Here is a 25,494-nt window from a genome sequence, read left to right as displayed (position 1 = left end):
TCATCTGAATCCACTAAATCAAGTGAATTGCATCATACAGTTTCAGGCTGACTGACTTCACATACATCCTAAGTTTAATTAGTACACGCACTGTATTTTTAGTGTATATACTGAGGTCGCTAATCTGAAAAACACAACTTGTAAAGTGGGTGAATCGTGACCGAATTCCCCACCTCTCCACCGGCAACGCCGAACGATTTCCGTTCTGCTGCTTTGAGCGTTTCTGACTGTTCTTCCTGAGCACCTTGACAAGCAGAAGCAGGCAACGCCGCAGTCGGCAGCAGCGCCACGAGCTCCCTGCATGGCGAACTGCTCCCCAGCGGAGGGATGCGTCTCGCACGAGCGGGGAAACCTGCGCTGTTCCACCCGGGAGAGGGCACTGTTCCACCTGGCCACGGACCGCACACGGACACCGACGGGAGGAACGGGGAAGTTGGGACGGCAGCCGAGAACTCGGCCGACTTGTACGACCGGTAGTTATTTTAACGATAACGCTAATCTTCGGAATGAGTTGAGTCACCCGGACGCTGCCACAACAGGAACACTATATGACAGTCTGTAAACACGCAGGGTAAGCTTATTTCTGTGCGTCTGAACCACAGGTAAATAAAGCAGCTCCTGGAGTATAGATCTCTCTGTTCAGTTGGGATGGGAAAAAGAGAGCTGTAGGTGTAAGACAAGGGTTGCATTTAAAAGTGACGTTTTTAAATGAATATTTTGGTCTTCCAATTCGTTGCTGATGACTTTTTTGATAAAGCGTAATATAAATGAGCATCAGAGCATTTAAATACAAAATTAATTGCATCTAATACTAACGCAACCTCTGAGGTTAATCCTATGATGGATGCCTCTCGAAGATAAACAAAGTAAGAATACAAAATATGTTACAGTTTCAATCCCTCTTTCTAAAATGTCTAAATGTGGATGCCCCATCCCTGGAGGCATTGAAGGCCAGGCTGGATGTGGCTCTGGGCAGCCTGGTCTGGTGGTTGGTGACCCTGCACATAGCAGGGGAGTTGAAACTAGATGAGCACTGTGGTCCTTTTCAACCCAGGCCATTCTGCGATTCTATGAAATGGCACTATGGATCTCTTGAGACAGCTCTCTCCTCCCTTACGAAATCCCCCAGTAGCAATGTGAGAAGACCAAACTTGACATTTCTGATTTTTCTAAAGGAAAGAGGCCACGATGGGGTGGGGAGAAGCCTTGTTATGCAAGACACAACAGAACAAGAGAAGAAAAAAAAAATGTTGCATGCTGGAAAGTTATTGTTTCAGAAATTGTTTCATTATTTTCACAGGGAACAACTTCAGAAATCTCAATTTCTCCTGGATAATTCCAACGGAAAGATATCCTACTGAGATGAACTGAATAAAATATGGAATATAATGAAATAGAAAAAAAAATTGCCAATAACCTTAACTTGAAGGACAGCAATTTAATCATACAGTGCTGTTGTAAGCAACCTGGAATCCTCAGGCACTGCACTGGGTTGAGGGGCATCCACAGTCTCAGACAGATGAACCATGTACGACATGACTGTCCTATGTCTGCAGTGAGTCCAACATGCCCACATCATTTGTGCATGAACTTTTCCATGAAAATGTAGGGACATTTCTGACATAAAGGTTGTAGGATAGATAATATTTCCCATACTACATGTGAAATTATATATTGTTTAGGATGTTTGGCTATCCTTGTATCAGCTAATGTATGCTGGCAGCCCTTTCCTAATGAGAGCTTAAGCTGATGCCTTAGATCACTGACCTTGGTTTATAAGCACTGATCCTATAAGCTTTCCTTCTGCAATAATATTGCATAGCTACACCTTCATTTAATACACCATATCTCATGCTACCACTTCCAGAAGTATTTTGAGGCACTATGCCAAACATACTCAATGCATGGATACTCAGAGATGTACCTCTCAGTCTGTTACTTCTGATCAAGACCAACAGATAATTTTGAGCTAATTTGCAAAAGCTGTTATTGAAAGAACTGTTTGCTCTAAGGCTAAAATGATGATGAGATTAATGAAAGAGCAATCTCCTGAAATGAGATGTGCAACAAATTTCCATAATACAAACAGTGAGCTGACTACGTTCAAGGGACTAAGTTTTATATTTTTGTGTATGGATTTTTCTAAGGGTGAAAAACTAATGAGAATTTAATTCAGAGGATATACACAGAATTGTATTACCAATATGTTATAAAATATATGATGAAGTCAGATATGGAATTCACTGAAATCACGTAAAGAGGCTATGTTTTTGTGCATTTCTAAGCATCTTCTGTTATGGCCTAAAAGCCAGTGGAATCTTCTGTAAAAATATAGAATACAAGAGTATTGGAGGTATACTATGATAACCCTGGCGATTGCATAAAGTACTGGAGTGTTATGCAGGATTTTAACGTGTGCAGAAATTGACCCCACTCCTTTCTGCCTCCAAAAAAATAAAAAAGCCTTTTTGTATTCACTGCATTTTATGAAAGAGAAAATGAAGAGAAAAATGACCACAAAAATGGAAGGCTGGAGAAATATACGGTGAACATGAAACACTTGTGAAATAAGTGAAAAATGCCTGTTCTAAGGACCATCGAAAAGAGTGGATTATGGTAAGGAAAAGAGAACAGTAATTCATACTAATTAGATTTGCTTCTTGCAGTAACAGACTCTGACATTTGTAACCCAAATGAGCACATGGAAATGATTCTAGATACAAACCAGGCAAAATCAGTGCCCTTTACTGTGGCCATTACTGGATGTCTACTATCTATAACATACAAGCACACTCACAAAGGATTCTGACACTAGATAGAGGTTATTTTTTCACTCTATTCAGAGCAAAATCTGAATATTAGAAACTTTTTACTCCTAGGAGCTGTCTGGAAAGACATGAAGCATTCAACCTGCAGTATAGATGTTCTGCCTTTTTCATTTTTGTCCATAACACTCAATAGGAATTCAGCACACCATAAACCTAGCTTTCATCCTAAAGCTCTGCAAAGCAGTTATTAGCCTTGCTTCACAGGTAAGAACTTAAGGCACAGAGAAGCCATGGCCAACCTCCTCAAAAGGAATTCAAACATACGACCAGGATATACTTCATCCCCGGGGGTGTTCAAGGACAGGCCTGAATGAGGCCTTGGACAGCCTGATCTGGTGTGTGGCAACCCTGCACAAGACAGGGGGTTGGAGCTCAAGGACCTTTAAGGTCCCTTCCAACCCTTCCATTCTATCATTATCTATCTGTGATTTTAATGTCTAAATTAGATGAAGGCCTAAGTTCACACTGGAAGTCATCAAAATCAAACCTGGCCTAATGCAAAATTGTCCCTCTCAAGAAAGGTCTGAAAACCTCAGCTTGAGAAACTGCACCGTATATTGTGTTAAAAACAAGCTTGGGTTTAAAGATGATCTAATTTCATGAATAGATGTTCATGGTACAACACTGTTGCAGGAAAATGGAACTTTTGCCAGTCAAATCACAGGGGAAGAGTAAATACACACAGAATAGGGACTGTATGCATCTGTATATACCTGACAGAGTTTGCTGTGGTGTTGTTCTTTTATATCTGTTGGGCCTGTGCTTTCTTTAATGGAGCTATAATAGCCAAAGTGCTGTGTGTGCTAACGGAGACAAGCAGATAGCACTTGCACATGACAGCCAGACCACAAGTAGACAATCCCAATCAGAAGCCACTACAATCAGTTCTAAAGAAATGGAAACAAACGGTGCTGTGAAAAAATGCCTCTTCTGCACATTGTCCGGCACCGCACAGGAGGAGCAGGCACTTCCATAGACCTCGGTGTCTCAAAGGCCTCTAGCTCCTGAATAAACAACTGCTGTAAATGCAATCTCATGCTCCCCTCAGAAAATCTATCTACACCGCTCTGTACCACACCATATTCTGCGCACCTCAGATCAGCCGGGATGGTCCCTGGTTTCCTATTTCAGCTTTCCAGACAGAGAGCATCTGTGGCTTGCAGCTGCTGGTTCTGCAATACAATATAGCAGCCCATCACACGGGACAGACATTTCCACCATTTACTCTACTTTTAAAATCTTGCAGCAGAATCCGCGCAAAGAAGTGGTACCTGCTGCCGGGCCCAGAGTTCCCTGTGCCGTGTGAGGAGCTTCGGCACATCGGAGCACGTGAGGAGGGCGAGGAGCTGGGCTGGGTGCGAAGGGCAGACACTGCGGTTTTCTCAAGCGAGCGTTTGGAAAAAAAGGAACGACAAAGCAACGGGGAATTGCTGTATAAGCAGGCTGAGCAGATTCTCAAAGCGTGAGAGAAGTCCTCCGGTTCCCAAGGACCTGCCCAGCGACTTGCCAGCCACACGTTCCCCCGGAGGCACCTCAGGGGGACGCCGCTGCCCGGCCCGGCCCCGCCCAGCTGCCCTCAGCGCTCCCGCGCGCCCCTCGGGGCCCCGCCGTCCCCGCGGGGACGAGGCCGGGGAGGCCGCTCCATCCCGGCTCAGCCGCCTCGGGGCCGGCCGGCGGCAGGGAGCGCCGTCAGGCCTCCGCCCGCACGCACTTCCCCGCGCCGTCACGCCGGGCGCCGCAGGGGAGCAGCCCTGCCCGCGACACCGCGAACCGCAGGTGTCCCCGGGGCGAAACGCCCGCGCCTCCACGCGCGGCTGCGGCAGCCTTCCCGCGGGGGGGTGGGAGGTGCGGGGGGGGGGGAAGGCCGCGTCCCCGCGGCGGCTCTTCGCCCGCCCGCGGTCGACGGCCCCGCTACCCCCGCCACGCCGCGCACACGGCGGCCCCGCCTGAGCGGCGGCCGCGGAGCCGGCAGCCGTACCGCGCATGCTCGGCAGCCGCCGCCATTTTGGTGGGGCCGGGAGTTATCCAGCGGGAGCGGCGGCGGCGGAGCTCGCTGGGCCCGGCTCGGAGGCGGCGGCGAGTGGGTGCCCGCTGCGGAGATGGCCAACATCGCGGTGCAGAGGATCAAGCGGGAGTTCAAGGAGGTGCTGAAGAGCGAGGAGGTCAGAGCCGCTCCCGCCGCGCTCCGCCGCCACCCTCCCCGGCTGCGCGGTGGGAGTGCGGGAGCGGGGGAAGGAGCGGGCGCCCGCCGGGGGCCCCGCTGCCCCTCGGCCCCACCTCCCCGCGCGGGGGTGGGATCGTCCCGCGGCCTCGGGGAGGGGAACGGCGATTCTCGAGGAGAAGGGACCCGCCGGGAAGGGGGGAGAGGGGGGCGGCGGAGACCTTCCCCTGCGGGAGCCGGGGGAGCGGGGCCGGCCCGCCGCAGGCCGGGCGGAAAGCCCCCCCCCCCCCCCGTCGCTGGCCGGGCGGTGCGGGGCGGCGAGCCGCCAGCCGGGCGGGTGGGGCCTGCCCCGGCCTCCTGCCCCGCCGCCCGCCCCTCGCGTCCCGCCGCCCGCGCAGCCGTCGCCCTCCGGGCCGGGCTCACGCGGGCCGGGGGTGATGGAGGGGGCCGGGGGTTCCGCCGCCTCCAGCGTCGCCTTCGTCTCGCTCCTCTGCTGCGCAAGCCCGGGTTTTTAATTTCTTGAATTTTTTGCAGGTAAGCCTCCGTTTATCTAGGCTGCTTCATTGCAGGACTTCCATTATCCCGGTGTAGGTTCTCACCTTCAGCTGTGTGGCTTTAGGACCTCCCCCATTTCTGTCTCGTTACCCAGTCTCCCTCGTTTTCACCTGCATCCTTCTGAAATGATGCGTACCTGAGGGCATGGGCGCTCGGTAAGAACGGCCCGCTGCTCTCGGGGAGGCACTAAGGAAGTTCCGATCTTTTCAGGGGAATATAGAGCAGCCTTTGAAACATCTCGTCGGTACGGCTCTTGCTGTGCCCGTATCTGAGTTGGTGAACGTCAGCCAGATAGGATTTAATAGTTGTGTCGTCATCGTCGTCCTACTTGGGATGATGTTGCAGGTTAGATGCTTGTGAAATATTAATGGGAGTGTATAACTCCTAAAGCTGGTGTTCTAGAAATCTGGACATGTTAGCGAGGAAAAGTTGAGAGGGTGTCATTTAAAATATATTGATGGTTTAGGGGAAATGTGTTTAGTGTAACAGTAGTTGATGCACTTTAAAATTAAGTGCACTAACAGCATTGTTGCTATACAGCTTGGATGAGCCCCTTGAGGGAATGTACAGGCCTGGTTCTACCAGGCTGACGTAGCCAAGCTCTTGCACAGTGGTGACAGAATTGCATGTAAACTGAGAGAAAATTCTCAGTGGGTTTCTTGGTACCAAAGCTACCAATTCTAAACCCTGTGCCCTATATAACAGCTGATATTAGGAATTAAAGTCTCACAGCTTCAAGATATTTTCCCTTTGCCTTATTTAGGTGGAAAAGGGGAGGGGAAGAAAACTTCCCTAGTTTTAGGGGGAGATCCATGAAGATTTTCTATTTTACTGTAAAGGTCGAATCTGGAGAGTGCATTTTTCTCAGTTCTTGTTTCTTTAGTCTGTGTTGAAGGGCTCAGTGTAGAATGTTGTAAATGAATAATACTATGAAATGCTCTTTAAGCTGCACAAAACTCCCCACGAAGACCCTGATCCTTACAAATCTAAAATCATGGTATCTTAAAATTAAAATGCATGACTTTAGTATTTCTTCCCCTGCCATTAACCAGCCATGTTAGAGTGTCGTATCGATAAAGTAATTTACCTGGAATTGCTGTTTAAGGATATACTAATTCTCCTATCGTGAAGACAGAATTTCAGCATTCATCAGCACCTGAAATTTAGACAACCACAGTGTATTTTGAATGTTTGTATGCTCAAAGGCAGTCAGACTGTGGTATCAGTAGTGCCACTAACATGAAAACACATGCAGTGAGTTGAGGAATGGAGGATGGATGTATAACTCAATATACAAATCAAAGAGGAAATAATTGTTTGTTTTTTTTGCCTGCATAATTTACGTACTGAAATTAGCCTTAAACCTTGTTCCTTTAAAAGAAAAAAAAAAACCAAACCAACACAAATGGTGATGCTAAATTTGTTACTTAGAAGTTTAAGTCCCTCTCTGAAGGCAAAGTGAGTCATGTTATTTGCACTTTAATTATTCTTCATTTGGTGCTTTGAGCTACACCTGAGCATGGAGAGCAGCCCCTGTTTCTCTGCAGATGCCTGGGGAAGACTTCAGCACACTTGGAAAGAATACAAGAGGGGGTTTGCTGTCATCTTCCAGTCATTTTGGTACTGAAGTAAGGTGGTAGAACCAGAAATGTTTAAGGGGGAGAAGCTGGGTGGTATTAAACTTCTGCAACTGGAAGCACCAAATTTCGCTTCTAAGTATTGGAGTAGTAGTAATTCTGGAAAGTGTGCTTATTCTTGCTGTAGACAAGGTTTAATATTTATATGACTAAATATACTTAGTGCTTTCTGTTTGTGTGACATTGAATAGTATTTTTGGGAAACCACTACAGCAGCTTTCAGTCTTGTTTTACTCTCTGGTTTGCAGGTAGAAGCTGAGGGATTTTTGATGTGGTAGGAGGGGTTGATAGAGCATCTTAAAATCTTCTCACACTTAAGCATTTTTGCATTTTTTTTTTTTAACCATTTCTGGCTTTTCTTTATAAGGCCTACCATGTTATCTTTAGGAATGGGATACTGTAGAGATCCTTGCAATTTTGAGTCTATGAATGAGGTATGTGAGACTGACAACAATTTCCTTGTTGAGAGTGCTCTCCAAAGTAGGAGGCTTTTTGCTGTCCCATAAAAAAGTTCTTAAAATTCTCAGATTGACGATGTCCTGCATATGCAACAAAAGTGAAGCTACTAGTCTAGGTAATAACTTCACTAGTGGGATATATGTTAGAGGGTACTGTGGTATGCTTGTATTAAAATTTAAAGTAGTAAATAGTAATTAATTCATGCAGTGTTTTGAATCATAGTTGAGGCAAAGCATCAGTTGCTCTTTTTTCTTCTTTCATTAATTTATCTTGTTAGTTTCATGGGTTAGGCTAAATTAAATTCCGAAGTAGGAAAACATATTCTAAATGAAAGTGTGATGCTGCAGCTTGATGGAGAAACCAGCAATTGGTGGAGGGAGAATAATAGCCTGATGTCTGTCTATCTTCTTGATGAGCAGGAGGTGGCTTTGGTGAAGGTTAGCTGGTATTATTTCAGAATAGGGTTACTGAAATGCTAGCCAGTTTCTTACTTTCTCTGTTTGTAAGCAGCTATTTTATGAGGGGAAGGATCTGGCATTTAACAATGAGTGCCGAAAAACATTGTGTTCATTCATGGACTGGTGCTGACAAGTGGTTGTAGTTCATCAGGCACGCTAACATGTAAATATTTTTTCTTATTTTACTATAGTATCACATGTTTGTACTTTAAGGAATGATGTTGTGCTGGCAGTGGAGGATTCAAGGTGAAGTTGACTATCCAGTATCTTTAGCATATAAGGAGCTTTCTAAGTTGAATGCTATTATGGAGTGGAATTGCTTCTCTGTGGCATTGAGGGAAACACTTTGGTAAACATGGTTTCCTCCTGGCAAGAAAAGAGTTGGTGGTATTTCTACCACAAAATGTTCCTCTTCCATGTATCAAAAGGCAGAGGTTTATCTGCATAGAAAGTAAACACAGATAGAGCTGCAAATAAACTGAACTCGACTGTAGCTGCAGAATATGAGTATCTGCAAGAGCAGATATGTGCAGTAACAGTTAAAATTCGTAACTTGAGTCCCAAATAATTTTCAAGTGGAAACAGTATGTTGATGGCAAAAATTTAGTTGCATCATTTCCAACAAGGAAGTCGATATTTGTTCTGGAGTCCGCTATGTGATTTTGTGATGTAAAAGAAAAAAGGGATGAGTAACAACCGCTGCCTCAGGAGGGACACAGTATGGCACACAAGTAGCTGTGGTGTTTGTTTGCTTCTAGTGGTCTTGGGATGCTTGGCAGTTTGTAAGCTGCTAAGTGACTTCTTGGTAATTGGGAAAGCTGTGAACTGAGGTTCAGAAAAACATCATTGTATCTGGTTGCTCATACTTGAGCAGTCCTGGGTGCTAGAAAATGAATTCACTAAAATGGAAGCTTTTACTAGTGATTGTGATTCAGAGTCATTAAAAAGGCCTGATGAATACTGTGGATATGGTTTTTTTTCTTACCATTTATTATGCAGGACCAATGCAGATGTATAAAAATGAGACGTTTTCTATTATGACTCCTGAGTCAGCAACATAGTATTTAAACAATGCCAACTTTCTGCTCAGTAGGCCAATAAGAATTGGCCTGTTGAGGTCAAGTGTAGGTTTAGTAAGCGCAGAGTGTGAGTAGAGCTAGAGTGGGCCTAGTTAATTAAAAAAAGAAAAGTGTAAAAATGAGAATGACTAAAATGAGGTTGTATTGGTACAAATCTCTGGTATGCCTCTCAGAAAACTTGCATATGGCCTCAGATTGGGGAGGAGGGAGGCATCAGTGCTTCAAGTGCAGGCTGTTTTGTAGAGGGACGTGTAGAGACTGGAGAAATTCATGAGCTGACATGAGCCTTGTGATGTTAACTGTTAAGTGCCAAGTCCTGATTGTGGGAAGTAATGCTGCACATCAATACATTTGCTTGGGGACTGACTGGAGACAAAAAAAAATTGGCAGAAAAAGACCTGTGGCAAAGAAGGCCAACTGCATACTGGGTTGTTTTAAATGAATGAAGTCAGAGGGATAAGGAAGTGGTTCTTCGCTTTCCCCCTGCACTTGTGAGACCATATCTGTGCCCTGTTCTGGGAAATCCATTTCTGTGCCAAACTGAGTCTAGTAGAATGCCGTAAAGGAGATTAAGGGATTGTAGTGTGTGATGTGAGAGAAGTGCCGAAAGATGGCCACTTAAACCCACCACAGATACTTTACTCCAGAGGTGAATCATACTCATTTCAGTAGTGTGCAGGAGTAGGATGAGAAACAATGGGTAAAAGCTGGAATATGATAAACTATGACTGGAACCTGAAGGAAAAAAAAAGCCATTACAGTTGTCTGATTTAACTGATTAGACAGTGAGACTGGATTTTCTATCCTTGGTGATATTCAAAAACTCGGTGAGACAAGTTCTTGAGCAGCCTACCCTTGCTGGATCTGCTTTGAGCTGAAGGTGGGACTAGATGCCCTCCAGATGTCTCTTTTCTGCATCATTTTATCTCTCTTGTATAAGGTTCTTTTAAATTAGTGGTGTGGTTGGGTTTTCTTTATTGTGAAAGAAAATGACAGGCTGTAACTGAAGACTTTGACAGGGTCCCCACAACACCCTTCTCTCTAAATTGAAAGTATATGGATTTGATGGGTTGACTGGATGGGTTTGATGGATGAGGAAGTGGTTGCAAGTTTGTACCCAGGGATTGGTGGTCAATGGCTCGATGTCTGGATGAGGATCAGTGACTAGTGGTGTCCCTCAGAGATCAGTGCTGGGACCAGGGCTGTTTACTATCTTCAGCAGTGACATCAGCAGTGGGATCAAGTACACCTCAGTGAGTTTAATATGAGTGAAAACATTTTTCTAGGTAAGGGTAGTTAAGCACTGGAGCAGGTTGCTCGGAAAGCAACCTTGACCCTGAAGACAACTGAGGTCAGGGTGGGTGAGGCTCTGGGCAACCTGACTGAGCTGTAGGCATCCCTGTTTTTTGAAGGGGAGTTGGACTAGATGGTCATTAAGGATCCTTTCCAACTCAAAATGTTCTGTAACTGTCACCAGACCTCATAAAATATTTTCTCCATAAACAGATCAGATTTTAGAGTTTTTTCTTTAACTGAGAAGTTTCTCCTGTTGTAAGATGATGATAAATCCCCTGTGCTCAAATCAGACACTAGTTCACCAGTTTTTTTTTATGTAGGTGCCAAGTTGCCATCATTTTTTTAGGTTGAATGAGTTCTGGGTTTGGAACCATGTAGGGTAGAATGGATATGAAATCCGTAATGCTTCTGAAACTTCTATTCATTTGAAATGTGAGGATCTTAACTTGAAAATAGCCATTTGTGATATCCTTCATACCTTGCTGGAAAGAACTCTGCTGTGTATTTCAAACTCTGCCTATTGCAACAGGCGAGGTTTAGAGGATTTTTTTTTTAATATAATTAGAGGTTACAAAAAAGGATACAGAAAAGCCATTTGCTGTGCACCTTTTGGTTTTCTTAATTCTCTGTGGTGTGCTTGGTTATGTCTTCCAGCTTGTACTAGAAAATCACAGAATCGACTGAACATGGGAATGAGCAACAGAATTTGCCTTCCCATTACCAGTACTTGGCCAACTCACAGTGGGGTCAAATGATCACTGGTACTATGTGCTGAGTATCTTGAATGGTAGATTTAAGAAGCGTTATTCATAACACTAGTGTTCGTTAGCACCTACAAGGAAAGGCCTTCAAGGTGATCAACCTCAACTACCAACCTGACCCAGCAAGTCTCATTGTTACACCATGTCCCTTGGGCAAACTAACTTGAGATGGATCTCTGCACCTCAGCCTTTAAAGGATTTGGTCCATAAGCTGCTTTTTCTTGCTAATTTGCCCTAAACAAAAGACATTTACTAGGGTGTTTCAAGAAAAGTTCTTAGTATTTTCACTTCCCAGGTGATCTTTCTGAACTATTGGTTTACTTGCATTTTACACCTGGAATACAATTGCACTTTTAAAAAGGTGTTATGTAGGTGCTAACGAACACTAGTGTTCTGAATACTGCTTGAATCTACCATTTAAGATACTCAGCACATAGTACCAGTGATCATTTGAGCAGACTGTGAGTTGGCCAACTACTGGTAATAGAAATACTTCTGCAGGGAGGACAAATTCTTTTGCTCATTCCCCATGTTCAGTTGATGGCATTTTTGTTGCTAGTATGTATCCAAAATTTCTAGTGAATGTATTCATTTTGGAAGAATCCTGAAGATGTTAGCAGGTAGTAGAAAGCAGGAAAAACTTGGTAACCACTGAAGTCAGGCTCATTTGATTGTCTTTTGTAATCTTTTAAAAACCTGAGGAAATGTACGGTTGTTTGTTACGGGACTGGGTTAATCAGTTTAGGATTTGCAGTTAGGCTGCAGCTGCTAGGTGCTGCCTTCTGACCACAACCATGTGGACCCCCCTGTATTAGAGATAACCAGTCATTTAACCTTCCCAGTCTCCCATTCATTCTTCTATGCTTGTTTCTAGGAGTTTGACTTTAATAGGAAAGAAGTGTACGAGTTCTAAGGTTAGTTCACTTTACTTGGTCTGAAATTGAAAGATGGTTGCCATATACCATATGGTTTTACCCTAGTAAACTTCTATAATTGTAAAAGTGTGCAAGAAAGTACTAGTTAATAGTCTTGGGTTGTGTCTAATGGTCTTTCAGTGACATTAAACTTGTTAAGTTAGTGCACATACTTAGTGTAGTTCTTATGTCACTCACTGAGCTTGGTTTCTCAAGCCAAGGATTATTGTCACTACTGTCCTTCATTTTTGCTCTATTATTACTGGTATTACATTAAGGAAAATGCTTTTGGTTAAGCATAGTTACTGTGCTGGCTTTCAGTATCTGACAAACCGAGTAAAAATTTTGCTGTATTTAAGATGAGGGAAGTTGAGTTATTTTATCACAAAGATTATCAATTTTGAGACTTTACATTCTGTGTAGATTGCTCTGAAAATAATGCCCGCTATTTATTTCCATGGAAACTACAACAGATACTAAGAGCACAAGAACACTGTTTGATAGAGCAAATTCTCTGCTACAAAACACTATTTTTCAGCGTAACTAAAGGTAGGTGGTGATTGTACATTTTCACCAGTGAAGAACAAGAGGTTACATGCTATGCTTATTTAAAAAAAAAAACAAAAAAAACTACAGCAGTGGAGGTGACCCATTATTGCCACTACAAAACCAGACCACCCACTGCCTCACTGTGCTCATGTCCACTGGTTGGTCTCCATAAATGTTCAATAAGCATCAGTGAATGTCAATGGGTACCAGTTTTTTCTGAATGAAGGGAATTCAGTGACACACCTTTGCTCCATACCCACTTCCATGTCGGGCACCATTTTGTTCCTTCTGCTGCCATCTGTCTCACAATGACAGCATGTAACAGAATGTTGGTAGGAAGGTTCCACCTCTACTGCTGTACCACCACTGTCTGCCTCTGACAGTTGTGGGGCAACATAATAAAAGAGGAGGGATGACTTCTGGAGCAGCCCTTGTATATCGTGCTCTAGGGTTGTAGTCCACTTCTGTACTCCTGACCTAATGAGTATTTTCCCTTTTTGGCATCCATAAAAACCTATCACTGTTAATTCTTGCAATATTTGAATTGAGAGCGCATGGATCTGCTTGCTCTGGGTATTTCATAAAACGATTATCCACATAATAAACAAAGTATCTCTGTGGGCAGCAAAAATAACCTTATTTGAAGAGTAGGTCAGTGTCTTTTATTCTGTTTTAACAGAATTGCATTGGGTCTTCGGATTGTTTTTGTAGTCATCAGTGTCCACGTAGGGGAGAGAGGCAATAAATATTGCTGGCTTCAGAAGAAGCTTTGTTCTGCACTTATGCTTTATGGGACCCCAAAAAAGTCAGTCAGTCATACCATGCAACTCCACTTTGACTATGCATGTGTATATGAGAGCTGAGCTTGTGCTGTGTGCATCGTGCTTCTACTGGAACGTTAATAGGAACTATCCTGTCTACTTTTGTCTGTTGTCACAAGATACACAGAAAACTAACTTCTATTTGTTATTACATCACTTTTAGTCATTAGTAGCCAGTCAGATCAACAGTTCATTAGGAAAGCAAAGCAAAACCAGCTAATGGTTGTGTAAGTCTTGTTGCTTTGGAAAATCAAGGTTTAAGTTGTTGTGCCTTCAGGTTCTGCAATGTTTGTGTAATATTTATTGGGGGGGGGGGGGAGGGGGGAGAACAAATGGATTAGTCCATATTTTAAGTAGGTAGTTTAGTTCAAGCCAGGCACATGACTTTTTATTTTAACTGGAAATAAACTGTGAGCAAGTATTTTGGAGTTTTTTGCTATATTTGAGTAGAGGAGGCTATTGCAAGGTAAAGTAGCACATTCAAGTGGAAATCACTGTGATGGTCTATTACCTGTTCCTCTTCTGGAATCCTTTAGAGCTGAGCCTTCGTGGCATGTAGGTGTAAGCCCTTTTGCTTTGGAGTAATGGAGTCCATAGGGGAAGCTGGGATGGAAGAGCTGTTCTAAACTATTTACAAATGTACTCAGTGAGTGAATTAGCATTGTCAATTTAAAATGAACTGAATCCTGCAGTTCCTTTAGATGTAGCATTACTAGCAACCTAAGCAGAGTGGACTTGGAGTTCACTGCAGGATCTGCCTCAAATAGCTTTGTGTGTTTATAAAATGACTAATTCCAAGTAGAAATCAAACTGTTTATCAAAGCATTCTTTAACTATAGGGGTTTCTCAGTTGTTTTGCATCAAAAACCAGGACTCTGTATGCAAAGTTTGAGGCAGTGTATCTTGCAGTCCTCCAGAATTGCTTGTTTGTGTAGGCTTTGCTGAGCCATGTTGTTCAGAGCAGGAATCCCTTGCACTGTGCCCCTTCTGACAGTATCTCAGTGGTACTCAGCTTAGATTCCTGTTCCAGTTCTGCAACTCCTGCCCATGATTAATGCTTCTTGGTACTGTAAATATCGTGCGTGGTTAAACAGATGTAACCTATAGCTGTGTTAGGGCCCTTACGTCAGCACGGGAGTGCAAGTGTGCTGCTGTATACACAGCTTTCATGGCATGGCTTCCCCAGTTTAACCACACCATCCTCACAAGTGAGAGGCTGTGATTGTATAACCGTATGAGCTTGTGCCAGCATAGCTGTGTCAGTTACACCTTTGCCTGCCTGTGACTGACACAACTGTTTTGTCAGAAATAGTTGAGACAGCCACTGGAGCTGAAGTTTCAAAATGCTTTTAGGCTGTCCTAAGGCAGTGCCAAGAAGCAGTGTCACGTGCCTCAGGTAGCCTTGTCGCTTCCTACTTTTATGCTCCCCCTCCTAGTCTCAGTTTGCAGTGAATCAAATAAGGGAGTTGAGTTGAAATGAATGAACCTTCTTAGTAAGATACTTCTAACTCAGATGCTTGCTGTGCAGCTCTGTGAGCGCTTGCATGGAGTCCTGCTGCCTTGTTTGTGGAGCTCTAGCAGGAAGAGGGTAGAACCTTGGCAGCTGTTTGGCTGGTCTAAGCCTCTGATACTGGGGTAAAGTGACGTTTTAACTGCCACTTAGCAAGAACATAGCAAGAACTGGTATTTAGATGCTTTAAAGAAAGCTTTACTAAAATGTATCATTTTGCAGAGTCTAGTCCAGCTCTTGCGAGATGAAGATGTTTTTCATACTTGAGATGTTTTGTTTTCTTGCAGAAGAAAATCCTGCTGGGTTTGTCATTGTATCTGAATACGTGTAGAAATACAGAATTTTAAAGTTGATGTAGGTTTAATCTCTGGTTAAATACGTTAACTGGAATTCTAGATGAATTTATGTTAATGATCAATGAAAATGTCAGTGTATGCCTTGCCAGTACTACAGGAATATCCCAGGGTACTCATTTGTATCTCCTTAGATACATTCAAATATGTTACATATTAGTTACATGATATATTAGTAAACAAAGGAAGTTTTTCCATTAGAAGACAAAGCTAACCTGATTTCATTTTTTTCTTTGTAAAATGAGCAACTAGAAAATACAGGTGAAACTTAGATGAGATGGAATGGGCAGTGTGGAAGAACTTCAATACTGAAAGCTATAGTAGGGCCAAAGAATGTAAGAGTGATTTAAGAAAATGCATTTCTTTGTATTGATCTTTTCTTATCTGGGAAAACTACTCTTTAATGTATTTTAGACAGGCTTGCTTCCTCTCTTTTCCCTGCCCCGCCCCAATCGCTTGATGAGCATTGCCTAGAAGGTCAGCAAGAGCTCTCCCCATGAATGTGATGTACTGATCTCAACTGATTGTGCAGTACGGATAATTCATAGCCATGACTGACAGTTGTGACACTTTTGCTTCTCTTAAGAAGCTTCAGGTTTTTTAGGGCTCTGGAGATGTTCTCCTTTCCAGCTTTAAAGCAGGAGTGAGTCTGAAGAAATACTTCCAAGCTATCGAGCTATTACAGCTCTTCAGAGTTTGTGACAGTGGTGGGGGGGGGGAGGGAGACATTCTTGCACGGAACTGAATATTTTTTTTGCAGTTGAATTTGCTATTTTGCTGCAGTGTAGTGCCTTGCACTTCTTCTGGTTTGCTTTCTAACTAAGTGGTATGTCCTACCTTTTTACAATTCTCCATTTCTGGCATAAGAGTGAGCTACCTGAATCCAGTGTGTTTCCTGAGCTGCTCTGGTGAAGTGAAGAGGGAAGGCCAGGGAGCTGGAGGAAAGCAGGTGAATGTGATTATAATAATGCGTATGGAGTCTAACCAGTTGGTCTGAGAAGATTAGAGCACGACTTTGAAGCAAGGGTTGCATTTAAAAAGAAAAAAAACCCTATTCCTAATCTTCCTAGAATATTGAAAAAAGTGAGGCAGGAATGATACTGTGCTTTGCATACACTGCTTTAACCTTCCTTTTTCTCATTTATCAGCCTTGATCAAAATCATTTTAAAGTGAGATGGTAGAGCATTAGTTCTTGTAGATTCCTTGAATAAGGTTTTGGTGTGGGTGGAGCGTTTTCATTTTGATGAGGAATATTAGTAGGAATTGTTACAGAACTTCTCTGGAACTATGGAAGTAAATGCTGCTAGTGATGGCATGGCTCAGATATTTCAGAAGTTGTTAGCCCAGTGATTTAGTTACCAAATTGCTACTGAATCAACAGGAGGTGTTGCTATTCTAGGCTTGGCATGGAAGAGTAATGAGGTCTTTGTAGGAGAAGTGCTTCAGGGAAAATCAGCTTGTGCTGTGTGATCACAGGTTGGATCATGTGTTGTGCAAGGAGGGCTGTTGGTGTTGGTGAGGCATGCTTCTGGAGTGTGTAACAGTGCTGTGGTGGCAGCTTTATAGAGGCAGCCCCAATGGCTGCGTGGGAGGCCGGGGATTTCTTTTGTTAGAGCTGCAAAGATGAAGTGCTTTTACCTGTGTGATCCTCATTAAGAGGAAGTGTTATAGGAAAACACCCCAGATTTGATGAGATGAACAATCAGTATGGTTAAATGTTGACCATTTCTCTGGGGATGTGGACAACAACAAGAGTTGGCAAAGCAAACTGAGCTGTGCCTTGCAAAGTCTATCAGCACAGTAGAAAGGGATCCTTCAGCTACATAAATAAGTCCTTTTGCTATATGGGAGCATGGTAGAAATGAGGTATGATTCCCAAAATAAATAAATCCTTTCACTGAGACAGTGTGAGGCAGCCTGCTGTTCTTCAAGGCTGTGCACAAAGTACAGAGCCCATCATCTTCTGGGGGCACTGGGCTTGCTGTTTTGTGAAGGAACTGGTCCTGGTGTTAGCAGTAGTGGGTGTGTGCTTGTTTCTGCCAAAGTTCAAGTTAAGAGGGAATTGCTGTGAAAAGCTGCTAGCATGATATTAATGAACATGGAAAATGAAGGTGGGTATCCAAGCTGCTACGTCAACACGGAGGGCCTTGGGGAAAACTCCGAGGTAAAAATGCTGAGTGGAAAATAAAGTAAGTTATAGCATGAGTTAACTGTAGATACTGCCATTGGCTTTCTGGGCGGGAAGCAAAGGTTTGAAAGGTTCTTTGAAAGAAAATTCTCTGGTCAGACAACTTCTCTGAAGAGTAGGAAAAATGAAAATCAATCTTAAATCTGTTCAGATGTAAGGAATATAATTTCATCGGTTCTATTAATAGCTTCCTTCCCTTCTCTGATGTATTTTCTAAGGTCATGAAAGATGATGCAACACCTGATGCTAAATTTAAAATAAAAGAAGCCAATTAGTTGATACCTTTAAACAAGACATTAATAATTAAATACGGACTTTCAATTTTGGAAGTGCATGGTGTGGTCTTAAATTTGTTATGTGGTTGAATGTGTTCTTTGAAACCCTCTGCTTGGCTGTGGGCACCTTGGGAGGTGCCTCCCTTCTGTGGGTTGAGGGCTTTTTACTCAAATTCTAAAGGCAAGTGTGTAACCAGAAGTGGGGGTGGGGTGGGGGGAAGTCCTAAATCACTGGATTAATTTAGTGGAACTTCCATTGGTATTCTTTACATGGTGAAACTATTATTTCAACTTTTCCTTTGTTTTTTTTTTTCCCCTGTATATCTGTAAGCATCTCTGATCTGAAAGGCACATCTCTTTTGGTGGGTGGCACTGAATCTATAGACCTTTTATGGGAAGGAAATAGGTAGTTAATCTCCTAGTGGTTGTTCAGTGAATTCTGCCTCGTTAACACTTTACATCATTGGTAGATCTGAGAACTAGCTGATGGCAACCATCATCTTCACATTCTAATGATCTGGGAAGAAGGTACAAAATTTGTGAAGAAAATAATGTGCAAGTCAGGAAATCCCCGTTGCATTCAGTGAGCTGCTGCATACACAGCAGCAGAATGGGCAAACCTTTAATAACTTCCAAAAATGTCACGGTGTTTCTAGAAGGGAATTTTGCTTTGCCTTGTTAAAACCTTACTGTCTGATGAAAGGTCTGTATGAATGTCATTAATACTGCTCTTTGGACTTGAGAGGTGAATTGAGTGGAATATACAGCTCTGGCTAAGCATCAGGATGGTTTCTGGAAAGCATGTTTTCTCTGTATGAAAATAGTGTTTTTTATTTTGCTGGCATGGGTGTGAAAATGCTGAGGAGGTGACAATGAAATTCAAGTGTATAAATAAATATTATCTTATGCCTAAATATTAAAGATAAACATGATCTTAAGACTCCAGTGTTCTGTTTAGATCATCATCTTGTTCAAAAATAGTGAGCACTCCACATGGGGATGTCTGTCTTGTTCCAGTGAACGTGACAGTGATGTCTGTTATTATTCTAGTAGCTCTAAACCAGAAAAAAAGGCAGCATGTAATTCAACCAATGTAGTTTTAGCTAGTTTAACAGATCAATTAGTATTTAAATGTAACTAATAAAAAAAAAATTCAGATACTGCTGAGTTGCTTTGCTTATTTTAGCGATAATATAAAGAAAATTAATGACGCTGCTAATGCTTTACAGATTATTTTTATTGGAGGAGGACTCCAGCTGGAAGATCCACTATAGGTCACCATATTACAAAATTAAAGCAATTCTAAAATATAAAGTATATTTGTGGGGAAATCTATGTTGAATGCTTACTTACGATTCTTTTTCTCTGTTTGTTTTCAAGACGAGCAAAAATCAAATTAAAGTAGATCTTGTAGATGAGAATTTTACAGAATTGAGAGGAGAAATAGCAGGACCTCCGGATACACCGTATGAAGGCAAGTAAAGTTTTTGTGTATACGGTTGCTGTATGCTTCATGTGTCTTAAGATGCTCTGTTTGTGAAATTAAATAACACAAAAATTAAGAGGTACGTGTTTTAAATGTTTATTTTTTTAAATAGAAAGTTTTTTTTAAGCAGTTTAACACGTGTTGCCTGGTGCACCTGTTCTGCAGCAGGACAGGCTGTCCAGTGTCAAATGTACAGGTATAAGCTGTGCAGTACAATTGATACAATGCTGGCTTTATTTAGCATTAATAATTGTAGACATCTTAGCCACGTAGCATCAAGAATCTAGGTTTTAGTCTGTTATAACTTTACATGCATTTCTGTGGTCAAATGTGGTCATTCAGAAATGTACTGTTACTCTGCCTGAAGAGAATGCCATTGCAAGTTAAATTTGGGATTAATTTATACTGGAGTGGGGGACTCTATTGGACAATGTGTCTGTGGCTGTTTTCAAAAATTACCTTAGTGACTTTTTAGTGTCTGAAATCTGATTGTCACAGTGTCAGGGAGAAGCTCCCTTGGAGCTGCTTCTCATGACTAACAGCTGACAGTGCGGTAGCACAGAGTATCTCTCCAGCACTCCCCTAGCTGGGACCCAGTGAAAGAGGAGGAAACAAACCAATAAAGAGTGGAAGATAGGTGCCTAAAGCTGAGGAGAAAAGAAATGAACCTGGAAGGGAGGGAGCAGGAAGGTGGAAGTATCTTGTCTGTAATAGTAGAGAATATTCCCCTCCAGAATCCCAGACCCAGAGTTTCTCTGTCAAGCAGATAACAGCGGTTCTCCCCCATCTCCCATGTCTGCATGCCTTCCTGTCACTAGTCACCAGTGTTCATCTGACAGAAGTTAATAGTTGCAAAGATTTCTTCAGGTTATAACGTGCTTCAATTTGAAAGAACTACACTGCAGACATGAATGCACTGTCCTGGTAAACCTACTTGGAAGTTGATACTTCTGCAATAGTTGAGTAACTCCTTTGAAAATATAGTTGGTGCTGTAAAACCAGTCTTACTTTATAAGATGCTAAAGTTGCAAGTATTTGGATACTGGGAAATATCTCAGTTATTTCTGTTTGGAAAATGGTTTGAGAGCTGTTACAATGAAAGATGTATCAGTATGTCACAAAACTTAAGAACTTTACATCAGTTCATGAGGAGGCTGAAAAAGGTTTTAATGTGCGCCTGCGGAACTGGATTCTGTGTTATGCTGGATAATTCCAGCTGGATCAAAATTTCAAAAATGGGGCTCTGGGTTCATACATTCAGTGTGTCTAGCTAATGAAAACTGGCATTGTGTTTAGTGCTGAATTTCTGATGGGAAGTGCAGGCATAGTTGCATACATGCTAATGAGTACATTTAATGATGCGGATGAAAGGATATACTAGATATCCTGTTTTGAGGAGAAATAGGGCAGAACTATTATGTACACTGATTATGGCAGGAAGATAATGTGGCCACACGTTTACTTGAATCTGCAAGGTAAATACACCAAGAGGCAAAATTAAAGTTTCCATCAGCCCAAATTCTGGCACTTCCTGATGTTTTAAGTTCTTAAAATGCTAATATTTTTGTAATATAGTTTTATGCATTTATTCTCTGATGTAGTTACAGATGGCTTGCCAGCATGTATAGTTTATATTTTATGACTAAAGCAGAAATGCATGATGCATAATTACTGACTGATTTCAGTCATCTACAGTCTGAACAACGATACAACGTGTACTTTATGGGGAGAGGCTAACTGACATGGCTGTTCAAGTCAGACCCTTCCCTGATACAGAAGGGAGTTTTTAGGGCTGTTGTGAAGTAAAAAAGACCAATAATATTTATAACTGATCTCAGCTGATGAGGTATCTGAAAACAAACTGCTGTGACAGAGTTCTTTTGTAGGCCGTATTGGGATGTTAATTGGTCTCAGGATGACTGAGAGGAGGAATGCAATCTATTCTTGACAAATGTACAGCTTTTGTTTTTCTGCAAGTGTTGTCCACTCATACTGATCAATTTTCAGAATATTATGGGACACGACTGCCGCTGAACCACTGCTGCTTTCCACTTCAGAGCACTCATTTGAGGAGAGGACCTTTAAAAGTCTGTTAGCAGCTGCTGTTTTACTTGAATTCAAGAACTTGTCAATAGTTTTTACACACTGTGTAATAAAGATATTAATTTCGAGCCAGGTTTGCATATGAACCACAGTTAGTGAAGGAATGTCTGACTGTAAATTCCATAAGAAAGGTTATTAAAACTTAGTCTAATTCTGTCAAGAGATGTACTTTCCAAAAAGAATGCAGAAGGAATTTCTTTCATTAGTGGTTAATTTGATCTCATGTATTAAATGCTGGGAAAAGATCATACAAATGCATACTCCCTTCTTCTAAAAAATAAAGAAAACAACAGAAATCTTAACATTTTAAACTTAGTGTTGAGGAAATGAAGTTAACAACTGTCCAGACTTGTTTATTCTGTCTTCAAATTCATGGATTTAACTGTAAACTTCAGTGCACAACAACTGTGCTTAATAAGTAACGTTGCCAGCTTACTGATCCCTGCCATTTTAAAATCTTTTTGTACATCCCAGCTGGAAAAATCTGGCAGCCAAGTAGTCCATTGTGGAGAAGGTTGTGATGGTCTGTCTTTTACAGACATCGTCTTAATGGCATGCAAAAGAAATGGTTATATCCAAGGCTAGGATTTCTTATATTGTGTTACAAAATGGTGTGGCCATGAAGTCATACAGGGACCAAGGAATTTTAGTAATCCAGGAACAGTGTGATTCTGTTTCTTGAAAAAATTGCTGCTCGTTCAAAGAGAAGAAAAAGCGAGCTTAAGTGTCTGTAGTTGATGGAAGTGCTAAGTGTCTTCAAAAATAACTTGTCCATGCTATCCTGCAAGCAAAGGCAAGCAGTCAGTTCAGAAATGATGGTAATTCGGGGCTTATTATCCCTGGTATATTTTCTGCTGAATCTTTTGGAGTTACTGTAGAATTAATAAGGGGAACTGCATTTGTAGTAGGCTCTATAAAATATCAGCTCTGTAAAATATCAGCAGATACTAAACCATAGCCAGTTTCAAGTGTACTGTATTATACTGTATTGTGTTTAAAACCGTGAGATGTTGGTACCTTCCAATGTGTATTTTTGGCACAGATAAAAAGATGCCATGGACTTGAACTATTCAGAGTGTTCCTTTAAGTGTGTTTGGTTTTTTTGCACGTAGACATACATAGAGGGTGTTTGAGATCTATTTTTGTATAGGCCTGTAGATAACAACTTAGGAATTAAAAAAAAAAAAAAGTATATTTAATGAGAGGAAAGGTTTCTTTTAGAAAGAACAGTGGTAGAATGAGGGGGAAAATTAGCAAGTGATGAGCAATGTTTTCAGTTTCTATAAAAGCCAAGTGTCTAAATTGGTGTGTGTGTCTTACTATACTCTGTTCTTTTCATCGTTAAAATGATGCCACTGCTTCCTGGCAAGTAAGCATGAGTAGGCAGAGATGGTTTGAGGTGGAAATCTTGAATGTTTAGATAATGATATAGTAACAAGCAGATGAAAACAAAATATGTTTAGAGAAGGGAGTAAAGTTCCATCTTCCAGATTCGTGCTATCCTCTATTACATGCTGTAATTGTACAAACGGTGTTAATAGTCCTAGTATTTGGAAATACTAAATAGCAGTGGAATTGTAAATGCTATCTTCAGACAGTAATGTAGAACATAATGGGAACAGCATTGGATCCTCCTTTTTTTCCAAAGTATGGCAGCTTAGATGGTGTTATTGAATGTTCTCAGGTCTGGAAAGCTTAAGTGGAACTAGTTTCAACAACGGGGAGTGGGCAGGAAATCTGATTGGCAGTTAATGGGTGTCAGAAAAGAGTCAAAATAACATAACATTCCACATTCACCCTGCTCAATCCTGTGGCCTTTCACTTCATTTGATGTCTGTTTTGGGGTAGTTTATTTTAGTATATTTTGCTTACACAGAGTAGAGAAATTATAATTTTGGAAATAACTGCAGGAGAATGTACACAGTAACGTATCTAAGGAATATAGATTCTGATTTGCATAAGCTGATATTACTTTATTAGATGTAAGCAACATTTCATTTATGTATAAGTATATGAAATCTACAAATACTTTCTAGGTAATGCCTATGGTAAGTTTAAATTGCTGGAAAACGTGAGCCTTTAGAAGCCTGAGTTTTGCTGACATAAGATTAAGCTTAATTAATATTCAGTTTTAACTTCTTATTTGTTTTTGTTTTCTGAAGGTGGAAGATATCAACTAGAGATAAAAATTCCAGAAACATATCCATTTAATCCTCCTAAGGTAAGATCAACATTTTTTTGTAAAATAATTTGTTATTTTTGATCACTCTTAGTTATTTGCTTATGTACTCCTTTGCTTTGCAGTACCCATCTTCCTTTTTTTGATTCTCCTCTAGACTGGAACTGTCTTTTCAAGGTAGAAATCATGCAGGATGTGTAACTGTATCCAAACAGAAATCCACTGATTATTCTTCAGAGTACAAATTGATAAATTCTGGGCAGTGGTTTATTGACCCTCTTGTAATTTCTTCTTGGCAAGATGCAGTTTTCGGATAGCTTCACTTGATGTAGAAGGTATTGATTTCTGCCTGCCGCACCTTGGAATTGCTGAAGAAATGCTCTAATAGATAATTGTTTGTTCTTTTAATTCTTTAAACCCCATATACTATATTTGGTAAAGTCTTAGGTTTAACCTTCCAAGTTTTCTGTTAATAATTAAATACGGCTAGAGCTGCAGTTATTTTGTGACCCAAGGACCAATAGGAATAGTAGGGTTTTACTGCAGTTTTTCTGAAGGAGTGCATAAAATGTGTGCACAAGCATGGAAGAAGTGAAAAGTGTGTTAAATTTACTTGTATGCTTCTGCAGCTTGCTGCCCTTCGTTTTTACCACATCTTTTATGTGTCTTCCTGGTATTTTCAATTTGTGACTGCTTCCATCTCAAATAGTGCTCAGAATAGTGTTTACTCCAGCTGTGTGCAGCTGCGGTTATATATTCCTGTAGTCTTGTTTGGTCCCTTCTTCAGTGGCTTATGATAAGCTAGCAGACTCCAGCATTGTCTTACAGCTGTCTCACAGCTTCTTGACTGACTTTCTGTTCAAGTCTGAAAGATGTTTTTGGCTAAGAATGTGTCTTGAGTTGTGATTATTTTCACCCTGGTATGTAGTAATGGGAAGGAACTGGGAAAGAGGAGGAGGGGAGCAGTGTCAGTAGCACTTAGCTCTTGTCCTTTGAGTGACTTCCTCGGGTTTGGAGTGAAAGACAGTAATTTCTTGTTACTGAAACGTCTGTTGGTTTCAGTTCTTTCATCTGCATGTGTTCTGGTGGGAGCTAAAAATAAGAAGAGCTGAAACCAGTTGTAGGTCCTGAAAGATAAGTCTATGGACCATGGTTTAATTGCTGCTTCAGGGCTTGATGCTCATTTCTAAAGCTTATAGCTAGCTGTTAGAAACTCAGTGCACTGTAGCACAGTACTGTTTATTCTGGAGTAGGTGGTCTTGAATTGGAGGCCTTTTGGCTTGTATCTAGCCCCGCCTTTCATCTGAAAGATTTCTTTATCTTGTTCAGAATGTGGTTTGACAGCCATTGTTAGCTTGCATTCTCTGTGAGAAAATACTCAATATTTACATGTTGCCTTCTGGTGTTTTTTTTGTGTTTTATCTTTACAGAGTTGAGCTAGTTAATAAGAGGCTCAGCAGATGAGGGCTCTTAAATCCTGTCCTGGAAAGCAGAACTGTTATGGTCTCATCTATTCATACACTGATTGTTTTGATTTTATTATAGTCCCGTATGTAGTGTTTTGCTGTAGTACTTGGCCACTAATGTGTTGGCTGCACTGACTTGCTTGCAGATCAGGGGCAAAAGTTTGAGAGTGAGTCTGTGCTGTTCATAAAATGATTGGCAAGAGTTTGGAGTGAGGAGGTGGAGATGAGAAACTGAAACAGGTCAAAGTCATTATAAGGCAGTTAAAAGCAACTGAAGAGGTTTGAAGAAAATTCAGTGGGCATCCACGGGTTTGCATACCTTCCTTTCAGAGGACAGTTTATATAGGAAAATGCTGATTCTAACTTTCTCAGCGTCTTTCAAAAAATCACTTTATGCTTCAGGAGAGTGAATACA

The 25,494-nt window shown here is 41.7% G+C and overlaps 1 protein-coding gene and 2 long non-coding RNA genes across 3 annotated transcripts in view; 1 reads left to right on the top strand and 2 right to left on the bottom strand.

Moving 5' to 3' along the window:
* Positions 1–527: 527 nt before the first annotated feature.
* Positions 528–4,646, bottom strand: LOC149918249 (uncharacterized). The gene is made up of 3 exons (XR_016466192.1): positions 4,100–4,646; positions 3,921–4,000; positions 528–663 (listed from the first exon to the last, which is right to left on the bottom strand). It is a non-coding gene; the product is annotated as an uncharacterized LOC149918249 (long non-coding RNA).
* A 150-nt stretch (positions 4,647–4,796) lies between these two features.
* Positions 4,797–25,494, top strand: part of UBE2K (ubiquitin conjugating enzyme E2 K) — a 34,032-nt gene continuing 13,334 nt past the window's right edge. The window contains exons 1-3 of the mRNA XM_031588497.2: positions 4,797–4,990; positions 19,226–19,319; positions 23,597–23,655. Coding sequence (XP_031444357.1) covers positions 4,928–4,990; positions 19,226–19,319; positions 23,597–23,655 — 216 coding nt within the window. The 5' untranslated portion in view covers positions 4,797–4,927. The remainder of the gene's footprint in view (positions 4,991–19,225; positions 19,320–23,596; positions 23,656–25,494) is intronic.
* Positions 5,787–12,980, bottom strand: LOC149918248 (uncharacterized). Its single transcript, XR_016466191.1, has 3 exons — positions 12,941–12,980; positions 6,632–6,700; positions 5,787–5,868 (listed from the first exon to the last, which is right to left on the bottom strand). It is a non-coding gene; the product is annotated as an uncharacterized LOC149918248 (long non-coding RNA).

Source organism: Phasianus colchicus, chromosome 4, assembly GCF_987193195.1.
Source record: "Phasianus colchicus chromosome 4, bPhaCol1.hap1.1, whole genome shotgun sequence".
NCBI lineage: Eukaryota > Metazoa > Chordata > Aves > Galliformes > Phasianidae > Phasianus > Phasianus colchicus.
This window is presented reverse-complemented; position numbering and strand designations above follow the sequence as displayed.